An 11,575-nucleotide genomic window follows, 5' to 3' on the forward strand; every position below is an offset into this window, starting at 1 on the left:
AGGTAAAAAAAAAAATGCTTCATACCACTGTAGAATAGTCTAGAACCACTAAAATACTCCAGACCACTGTAGAATAGTCTAGAACTACTCGAATGCTTCATACCACTGTAGAATACTCTAGAACCACTAAAATACTCCAGACCACTGTAGAATAGTCTAGAACTACTCGAATGCTTCATACCACTGTAGAATACTCTAGAACACTGTAGAATACTCTAGAACCACTAGAATACTGTAGAATACTCTAGAACATTGTAAAATACTCTAGAATCACTAGAATACTCTAGAACCACTAGAATACTCCAGAACACTGTAGAATATTCTAGAATACTTCAGAACAGGTTTCAGAAACACTTTCCAAATAGATGTTATTCACACTATGTAATGTTCCCCCCCCCAACCTCTCCCCCCAATTTACTATATCTGGTGTGTGTGTGTGTGTGTGTGTGTGTGTGTGTGTGTGTGTGTGTGTGTGTGTGTGTGTGTGTGTAGCGAGTATGAAGAGGCTGTGTAAGGCTATAGCGGAGGCCAGGTGTGATGAAGACAGGATGAAGGCTTTCGGCCCGCTGCAGGAGATGATGACCTTCGTCCAGTTCGCTAACGACGAGTGTGACTACGGCATGGGGCTGGAGCTGGGCATAGACCTCTTCTGTTACGGGTCACAGGTACACACACACACACACACACCTCAACACACGGGGCTGGAGCTGGGCATAGACCTCTTCTGTTACGGGTCACAGGTACACACACACCTCAACACACGGGGCTGGAGCTGGGCATAGACCTCTTCTGTTACGGGTCACAGGTACACACACACACACACCTCAACACACGGGGCTGGAGCTGGGCATAGACCTCTTCTGTTACGGGTCACAGGTACACACACACACCTCAACACACGGGGCTGGAGCTGGGCATAGACCTCTTCTGTTACGGGTCACAGGTACACACACACCTCAACACACGGGGCTGGAGCTGGGCATAGACCTCTTCTGTTACGGGTCACAGGTACACACACACCTCAACACACGGGGCTGGAGCTGGGCATAGACCTCTTCTGTTACGGGTCACAGGTACACACACACACCTCAACACACGGGGCTGGAGCTGGGCATAGACCTCTTCTGTTACGGGTCACAGGTACACACACACACCTCAACACACGGGGCTGGAGATGGGCATAGACCTCTTCTGTTACGGGTCACAGGTACACACACACACCTCAACACACGGGGCTGGAGCTGGGCATAGACCTCTTCTGTTACGGGTCACAGGTACACACACACACACACACACACACACACACACACACACACCTCAACACACGGGGCTGGAGCTGGGCATAGACCTCTTCTGTTACGGGTCACAGGTACACACACACACCTCAACACACGGGGCTGGAGCTGGGCATAGACCTCTTCTGTTACGGGTCACAGGTACACACACACACCTCAACACACGGGGCTGGAGCTGGGCATAGACCTCTTCTGTTACGGGTCACAGGTACACACACACCTCAACACACAGGGCTGGAGCTGGGCATAGACCTCTTCTGTTACGGGTCACAGGTACACACACACCTCAACACACGGGGCTGGAGCTGGGCATACACACCTCTTCTGTTGGAGCGGGTCACAGGTACACACACACACACACACACCTCAACACACGGGGCTGGAGCTGGGCATAGACCTCTTCTGTTACGGGTCACAGGTACACACACACACACACACACTGGACTCAACACACGGGGCTGGGGCTGCTGGGCATAGACCTCTTCTGTTACGGGTCACAGGTACACACACACCACTCAACACACGGGGCTGGAGCTGGGCATAGACCTCTTCTGTCACAGGTACACACACACACACTCAACACACGGGTGGAGCTGGGCATAGACCTCTTCTGTTAGGGTCACAGGTACACACACACACTCAACACACGGGGCTGGAGCTGGGCATAGACCTCTTCTGTTACGGGTCACAGGTACACACACACACACACACACACACAGCTGGGCACACACAGGTACACACACACACACAACACACGGGGCTGGAGCTGGGCATAGACCTCTTCTGTTACGGGTCACAGGTACACACACACACACCTCAACACACGGGGCTGGAGCTGGGCATAGACCTCTTCTGTTACGGGTCACAGGTACACACACACACTCAACACACGGGGCTGGAGCTGGGCATAGACCTCTTCTGTTACGGGTCACAGGTACACACACACCACTCAACACACACATGGGGCTGGAGCTGGGCATAGACCTCTTCTGTTACGGGTCACAGGTACACACACACACACACAACACAACACACGGGGCTGGAGCTGGGCATAGACCTCTTCTGTTACGGGTCACAGGTACACACACACACACACAACACACGGGGCTGGGGCTGGAGCTGGGCATAGACCTCTTCTGTTACGGGTCACAGGTACACACACACACACACACACACTCAACACACGGGGCTGGAGCTGGGCATAGACCTCTTCTGTTACGGGTCACAGGTACACACACACACACACACACCTCAACACACGGGGCTGGAGCTGGGCATAGACCTCTTCTGTTACGGTCACAGGTACCTCTGGAGCTCTGTTTCTGTTACGGGTCACAGGTACACACACACACTCAACACACGGGGCTGGAGCTGGGCATAGACCTCTTCTGTTACGGGTCACAGGTACACACACACACACACACCTCAACACACGGGGCTGGAGCTGGGCATAGACCTCTTCTGTTACGGGTCACAGGTGGACACACCTCTTCTGTTACACACACACACACACACACACGGGGCTGGAGCTGGGCATAGACCTCTTCTGTTACGGGTCACAGGTACACACACACACACACACACCTCAACACACGGGGCTGGAGCTGGGCATAGACCTCTTCTGTTACGGGTCACAGGTACACACACACACCTCAACACACGGGGCTGGAGCTGGGCATAGACCTCTTCTGTTACGGGTCACAGGTACACACACACACTCAACACACGGGGCTGGAGCTGGGCATAGACCTCTTCTTTACGGGTCACAGTTAACACACGGGGCTGGAGCACAGGTACACACACACACACCTCAACACACGGGGCTGGAGCTGGGCATAGACCTCTTCTGTTACGGGTCACAGGTACAGCACACACAACACAGCTGGGCATAGACCACCACAGGTACACCTCAACACACGGGGCTGGAGCTGGGCATAGACCTCTTCTGTTACGGGTCACAGGTACACACACACACACCTCAACACACGGGGCTGGAGCTGGGCATAGACCTCTTCTGTTACGGGTCACAGGTCAACACACACAACACAACACACGGCTGGAGCTGGGCATAGACCTCTTCTGTTACGGGTCACAGGTACACACACACACACAAACACACACCTCAACACATGGGGCTGGAGCTGGGCATAGACCTCTTCTGTTACGGGTCACAGGTACACACACACCTCAACACACAGCTGGGCATAGACCTCAACACAACACACGGGCTGGAGCTGGGCATAGACCTCTTCTGTTACGGGTCACAGGTACACACACACACTCAACACACGGGGCTGGAGCTGGGCATAGACCTCTTCTGTTACGGGTCACAGGTCAACACACAGCACCTCTTCTGTTACTCAACACACGGGGCTGGAGCTGGGCATAGACCTCTTCTGTTACGGGTCACAGGTACACACGGGTGGAGCACAGGTCACACACACACACCTCACACCTGGAGCAACACACAGGGGGGCTGGAGCTGGGCATAGACCTCTTCTGTTACGGGTCACAGGTACACACACACACACACACACCTCAACACACGGGGCTGGAGCTGGGCATAGACCTCTTCTGTTACGGGTCACAGGTACACACACACACACACACACACACCTCAACACACGGGGCTGGAGCTGGGCATAGACCTCTTCTGTTACGGGTCACAGGTACACACACACACACACCTCAACACACGGGGCTGGAGCTGGGCATAGACCTCTTCTGTTACGGGTCACAGGTACACACACACACACGGGGCTGGAGCTGGGCATAGACACCACAGGTCAACACACACACCTCAACACACGGGGCTGGAGCTGGGCATAGACCTCTTCTGTTACGGGTCACAGGTACACACACACACACACACCTCAACACACGGGGCTGGAGCTGGGCATAGACCTCTTCTGTTACGGGTCACAGGTACACACACACACACACACACACACACACACACCTCAACACACGGGGCTGGAGCTGGGCATAGACCTCTTCTGTTACGGGTCACAGGTACACACACACACACACACACACCTCAACACACGGGGCTGGAGCTGGGCATAGACCTCTTCTGTTACGGGTCACAGGTACACACACACACACACACCTCAACACACGGGGCTGGAGCTGGGCATAGACCTCTTCTGTTACGGGTCACAGGTACACACACACACACACACACACTGGGCACCTCTTCTGTTACGGGTCACAGGTCAACACACGGGGCTGGAGCTGGGCATAGACCTCTTCTGTTACGGGTCACAGGTACACACACACCTCAACACACGGGGCTGGAGCTGAGCATAGACCTCTTCTGTTACGGGTCACAGGTACACACACACACACACACACACCTCAACACACGGGGCTGGAGCTGGGCATAGACCTCTTCTGTTACGGGTCACAGGTACACACACACACACACACACACCTCAACACACGGGGCTGGAGCTGGGCATAGACCTCTTCTGTTACGGGTCACAGGTACACACACACACACACACACCTCAACACACGGGGCTGGAGCTGGGCATAGACCTCTTCTGTTACGGGTCACAGGTACACACACACACACACACACACACCTCAACACACGGGGCTGGAGCTGGGCATAGACCTCTTCTGTTACGGGTCACAGGTACACACACACACACACCTCAACACACGGGGCTGGAGCTGGGCATAGACCTCTTCTGTTACGGGTCACAGGTACACACACACACACACACACACACCTCAACACACGGGGCTGGAGCTGGGCATAGACCTCTTCTGTTACGGGTCACAGGTACACACACACACACACACACACCTCAACACACGGGGCTGGAGCTGGGCATAGACCTCTTCTGTTACGGGTCACAGGTACACACACACACACACACACACCTCAACACACGGGGCTGGAGCTGGGCATAGACCTCTTCTGTTACGGGTCACAGGTACACACACACACACACCTCAACACACGGGGCTGGAGCTGGGCATAGACCTCTTCTGTTAGTGTTAGAGCATTAAGACACTAACACTATGGTGTAGATCTCAGTGTAGAGCCACCAACAGACACTATGGTGTAGATCTCAGTGTAGAGCCACCAACAGACACTATGGTGTAGATCTCAGTGTAGAGCCACCAACAGACATTAACACTATGGTGTAGATCTCAGTGTAGAGCCACCAACAGACATTATGGTGTAGATCTCAGTGTAGAGCCACCAACAGACATTATGGTGTAGATCTCAGTGTAGAGCCACCAACAGACATTAACACTATGGTGTAGATCTCAGTGTAGAGCCACCAACAGACACTATGGTGTAGATCTCAGTGTAGAGCCACCAACAGACACTATGGTGTAGATCTCAGTGTAGAGCCACCAACAGACATTAACACTATGGTGTAGATCTCAGTGTAGAGCCACCAACAGACATTATGGTGTAGATCTCAGTGTAGAGCCACCAACAGACACTATGGTGTAGATCTCAGTGTAGAGCCACCAACAGACATTAACACTGTGGTGTAGATCTCAGTGTAGAGCCACCAACAGACATTATGGTGTAGATCTCAGTGTAGAGCCACCAACAGACATTATGGTGTAGATCTCAGTGTAGAGCCACCAACAGACATTATGGTGTAGATCTCAGTGTAGAGCCACCAACAGACATTATGGTGTAGATCTCAGTGTAGAGCCACCAACAGACACTATGGTGTAGATCTCAGTGTAGAGCCACCATTAACAGACACATTATGGTGTAGATCTCAGTGTAGATCCACCAACAGACATGTCAGAGAGCCACCAACAGACATTATGGTGTAGATCTCAGTGTAGAGCCACCAACAGACATTATGGTGTAGATCTCAGTGTAGAGCCACCAACAGACATTATGGTGTAGATCTCAGTGTAGAGCCACCAGACATTATGGTGTAGATCTTACAGACATATGGTGTAGATCTCAGTGTAGAGCCACCAACAGACATTAACACTATGGTGTAGATCTCAGTGTAGAGCCACCAACAGACATTATGGTGTAGATCTCAGTGTAGAGCCACCAACAGACACTATGGTGTAGATCTCAGTGTAGAGCCACCAACAGACACTATGGTGTAGATCTCAGTGTAGAGCCACCAACAGACATTATGGTGTAGATCTCAGTGTAGAGCCACCAACAGACATTATGGTGTAGATCTCAGTGTAGAGCCACCAACAGACAGACAGATCTCAGTGGAGCCAGAGACATTATGGTGTAGATCTCAGTGTAGAGCCACCAACAGACATTATGGTGTAGATCTCAGTGTAGAGCCACCAACAGACATTATGGTGTAGATCTCAGTGTAGAGCCACCAACAGACATTATGGTGTAGATCTCAGTGTAGGTGTAGATCTCAGTGTAGAGCCACCAACAGACATTATGGTGTAGATCTCAGTGTAGAGCCACCAACAGACACTATGGTGTAGATTTCAGTGTAGAGCCACCAACAGACATTAACATTATGGTGTAGATCTCAGTGTAGAGCCACCAACAGACATTATAGTGTAGATCTCAGTGTAGTGCCACCAACAGACACTATGGTGTAGATCTCAGTGTAGAGCCACCAACAGACACTATGGTGTAGATCTCAGTGTAGAGCCACAGACATTATGGTGTAGACAGACACTATGGTGTAGATCTCAGTGTAGAGCCACCAACAGGTGTAGATCTCAGTGTAGAGCCACACTATGGTGTAGATCTCAGTGTAGAGCCACCAACAGACATTATGGTGTAGATCTCAGTGTAGAGCCACCAACAGACATTGGTGTATGGTGTAGATCTCAGTGTAGAGCCACCAACAGACATTATGGTGTAGATCTCAGTGTAGAGCCACCAACAGACACTATGGTGTAGATCTCAGTGTAGAGCCACCAACAGACACTATGGTGTAGATCTCAGTGTAGAGCCACCAACAGACATTATGGTGTAGATCTCAGTGTAGAGCCACCAACAGACATTATGGTGTAGATCTCAGTGTAGAGCCACCAACAGACAGACATGTAGAGCCACCAACAGACATGGTGTAGATCTCAGTGTAGAGCCACCAACAGACATTATGGTGTAGATCTCAGTGTAGAGCCACCAACAGACATTATGGTGTAGATCTCAGTGTAGAGCCACCAACAGACATTATGGTGTAGATCTCAGTGTAGAGCCACCAACAGACATTATGGTGTAGATCTCAGTGTAGAGCCACCAACAGACATTAACACTATGGTGTAGATCTCAGTGTAGAGCCACCAACAGACATTATGGTGTAGATCTCAGTGTAGAGCCACCAACAGACATTATGGTGTAGATCTCAGTGTAGAGCCACCAACAGACATTATGGTGTAGATCTCAGTGTAGAGCCACCAACAGACATTATGGTGTAGATCTCAGTGTAGAGCCACCAACAGACATTATGGTGTAGATCTCAGTGTAGAGCCACCAACAGACATTATGGTGTAGATCTCAGTGTAGAGCCACCAACAGACACTATGGTGTAGATCTCAGTGTAGAGCCACCAACAGACATTAACACTATGGTGTAGATCTCAGTGAGCCACCAACAGACACTAGAGCCACCAACAGACATTATGGTGTAGATCTCAGTGTAGAGCCACCAACAGACACTATGGTGTAGATCTCAGTGTAGAGCCACCAACAGACATTAACACCAGACATTAACACTATGGTGTAGATCTCAGTGTAGAGCCACCAACAGACATTATGGTGTAGATCTCAGTGTAGAGCCACCAACAGACACTATGGTGTAGATCTCAGTGTAGAGCCACCAACAGACACTATGGTGTAGATCTCAGTGTAGAGCCACCAACAGACATTAACACTATGGTGTAGATCTCAGTGTAGAGCCACCAACAGACATTATGGTGTAGATCTCAGTGTAGAGCCACCAACAGACACTATGGTGTAGATCTGGTGTAGATCTCAGTGTAGAGCCACCAACAGACATTAACACTATGGTGTAGATCTCAGTGTAGAGCCACCAACAGACATTATGGTGTAGATCTCAGTGTAGAGCCACCAACAGACACTATGGTGTAGATCTCAGTGTAGAGCCACCAACAGACATTATGGTGTAGATCTCAGTGTAGAGCCACCAACAGACATTATGGTGTAGATCTCAGTGTAGAGCCACCAACAGACATTATGGTGTAGATCTCAGTGTAGAGCCACCAACAGACATTAACACTATGGTGTAGATCTCAGTGTAGAGCCACCAACAGACATTAACACTATGGGTAGATCTCAGTGTAGAGCCACCAACAGACATTAACACTATGGTGTAGATCTCAGTGTAGAGCCACCAACAGACACTGTGGTGTAGATCTCAGTGTAGAGCCACCAACAGACATTATGGTGTAGATCTCAGTGTAGAGCCACCAACAGACATTAACACTATGGTGTAGATCTCAGTGTAGAGCCACCAACAGACATTATGGTGTAGATCTCAGTGTAGAGCCACCAACAGACATTAACACTGTGGTGTAGATCTCAGTGTAGAGCCACCAACAGACACTATGGTGTAGATCTCAGTGTAGAGCCACCAACAGACACTATGGTGTAGATCTCAGTGTAGAGCCACCAACAGACATTATGGTGTAGATCTCAGTGTAGAGCCACCAACAGACACTATGGTGTAGATCTCAGTGTAGAGCCACCAACAGACATTAACACTATGGTGTAGATCTCAGTGTAGAGCCACCAACAGACATTAACACTATGGTGTAGATCTCAGTGTAGAGCCACCAAGACATTAACACTATGGTGTAGATCTCAGTGTAGAGCCACCGACAGACATTAACACTATGGTGTAGATCTCAGTGTAGAGCCACCAACAGACATTAACACTATGGTGTAGATCTCAGTGTAGAGCCACCAACAGACATTAACACTATGGTGTAGATCTCAGTGTAGAGCCACCAACAGACATTATGGTGTAGATCTCAGTGTAGAGCCACCAACAGACATTATGGTGTAGATCTCAGTGTAGAGCCACCAACAGACATTATGGTGTAGATCTCAGTGTAGAGCCACCAACAGACATTATGGTGTAGATCTCAGTGTAGAGCCACCAACAGACACTATGGTGTAGATCTCAGTGTAGAGCCACCAACAGACACTATGGTGTAGATCTCAGTGTAGAGCCACCAACAGACATTATGGTGTAGATCTCAGTGTAGAGCCACCAACAGACACTATGGTGTAGATCTCAGTGTAGAGCCACCAACAGACATTATGGTGTAGATCTCAGTGTAGAGCCACCAACAGACATTATGGTGTAGATCTCAGTGTAGAGCCACCAACAGACATTATGGTGTAGATCTCAGTGTAGAGCCACCAACAGACATTATGGTGTAGTTCTCAGTGTAGAGCCACCAACAGACATTAACACTATGGTGTAGATCTCAGTGTAGAGCCACCAACAGACACTATGGTGTAGATCTCAGTGTAGAGCCACCAACAGACATTATGGTGTAGATCTCAGTGTAGAGCCACCAACAGACATTATGGTGTAGATCTCAGTGTAGAGCCACCAACAGACATTATGATGTAGATCTCAGTGTAGAGCCACCAACAGACATTATGGTGTAGATCTCAGTGTAGAGCCACCAACAGACATTATGGTGTAGATCTCAGTGTAGAGCCACCAACAGACATTATGGTGTAGATCTCAGTGTAGAGCCACCAACAGACATTATGGTGTAGATCTCAGTGTAGAGCCACCAACAGACACTATGGTGTAGATCTCAGTGTAGAGCCACCAACAGACACTATGGTGTAGATCTCAGTGTAGAGCCACCAACAGACATTAACACTATGGTGTAGATCTCAGTGTAGAGCCACCAACAGACACTATGGTGTAGATCTCAGTGTAGAGCCACCAACAGACACTATGGTGTAGATCTCAGTGTAGAGCCACCAACAGACACTATGGTGTAGATCTCAGTGTAGAGCCACCAACAGACATTATGGTGTAGATCTCAGTGTAGAGCCACCAACAGACATTATGGTGTAGATCTCAGTGTAGAGCCACCAACAGACACTATGGTGTAGATCTCAGTGTAGAGCCACCAACAGACATTATGGTGTAGATCTCAGTGTAGAGCCACCAACAGACATTAACACTATGGTGTAGATCTCAGTGTAGAGCCACCAACAGACATTAACACTGTGGTGTAGATCTCAGTGTAGAGCCACCAACAGACACTAACATTTCTGACTCTGTTTTCTGTCTTCCATTGTGTCTCTGACTCAGTTTCCTGTCTTCCATTGTGTCTCTGACTCAGTTTCCTGTCTTCCATTGTGTCTGTCTGACTCTGTTTCCTGTCTTCCATTGTGTGTCTGTCTGATCTCTGTTTCCTGTCTTCCATTGTGTCTGTCTGTCTCTCAGTTTCCTGTCTTCCATTGTGTGTCTGTCTGACTGTCAGTTTCCTGTCTTCCATTGCGTCTGTCTCTCAGTTTCCTGTCTTCCATTGTGTCTGTCTGTCTCTGTTTCCTGTCTTCCATTGTGTCTGTCTGTCTCTCAGTTTCCTGTCTTCCATTGTGTCTGTCTGACTCTCAGTTTCCTGTCTTCCATTGTGTGTCTGTCTGTCTCTCAGTTTCCTGTCTTCCATTGTGTCTGTCTGACTCTGTTTCCTGTCTTCCATTGTGTGTCTGTCTGACTCTGTTTCCTATGTCCCCCAGTACTTCTATAAGGTGATCAGACAACTGCTGCCCATGGCCTACAGCCTGCTGAAGAGGGGCCTGTTTGGAGAGATCCTGGAGGCTCACCTCTCCAGCCGTTCCCACGACAACCTGGACCAACTCACCTCAGCCTGAAGAAAACCACGGGAGAGGAAGAAGAGCGAGAGAGAGAGAGAGGAAGAGGGATGGATTGTTGTCAGCTCTGACCAACGTGCGTTTATATGAGTCTTGTTGTGGTGCTGCTGGTGAATGGTACCAGTGGCGTCTCTGTGTGCTGAATGTTGAATAAAGGATTATATTTCTAAGAGATTGTCTTTTACCACATCCTGCTGTCTGTCTGTAATTAGGTCCTGTCTGTTACTAGGTACTGTCTGTAATTAGGTACTGTCTGTTTGTTATTAGGTACTGTCTGTCTGTTACTAGGTACTGTCTGTCTGTAATTAGGTCCTGTCTGTCTGTCTGTCTGTAATTAGGTCCTGTCTGTTACTAGGTACTGTCTGTAATTAGGTCCTGTCTGTTACTAGGTACTGTCTGTAATTAGGTCCTGTCTGTCTGTCTGTCTG

At 49.5% G+C, this 11,575-nt stretch overlaps 1 protein-coding gene across 1 annotated transcript in view; it reads left to right on the forward strand.

Moving 5' to 3' along the window:
• Nucleotides 1-11,319, forward strand: part of LOC135561676 (histone PARylation factor 1) — a 41,770-nt gene extending 30,451 nt beyond the window's left edge. The window contains 2 exon segments of the mRNA XM_065003409.1: nt 493-665; nt 11,013-11,319. Coding sequence (XP_064859481.1) covers nt 493-665; nt 11,013-11,147 — 308 coding nt within the window. The 3' untranslated portion in view covers nt 11,148-11,319.
• The last annotated feature ends 256 nt before the right edge of the window (nt 11,320-11,575 follow it).

Source organism: Oncorhynchus nerka, linkage group LG18, assembly GCF_034236695.1.
Source record: "Oncorhynchus nerka isolate Pitt River linkage group LG18, Oner_Uvic_2.0, whole genome shotgun sequence".
Taxonomy (NCBI): Eukaryota; Metazoa; Chordata; class Actinopteri; order Salmoniformes; family Salmonidae; genus Oncorhynchus; species Oncorhynchus nerka.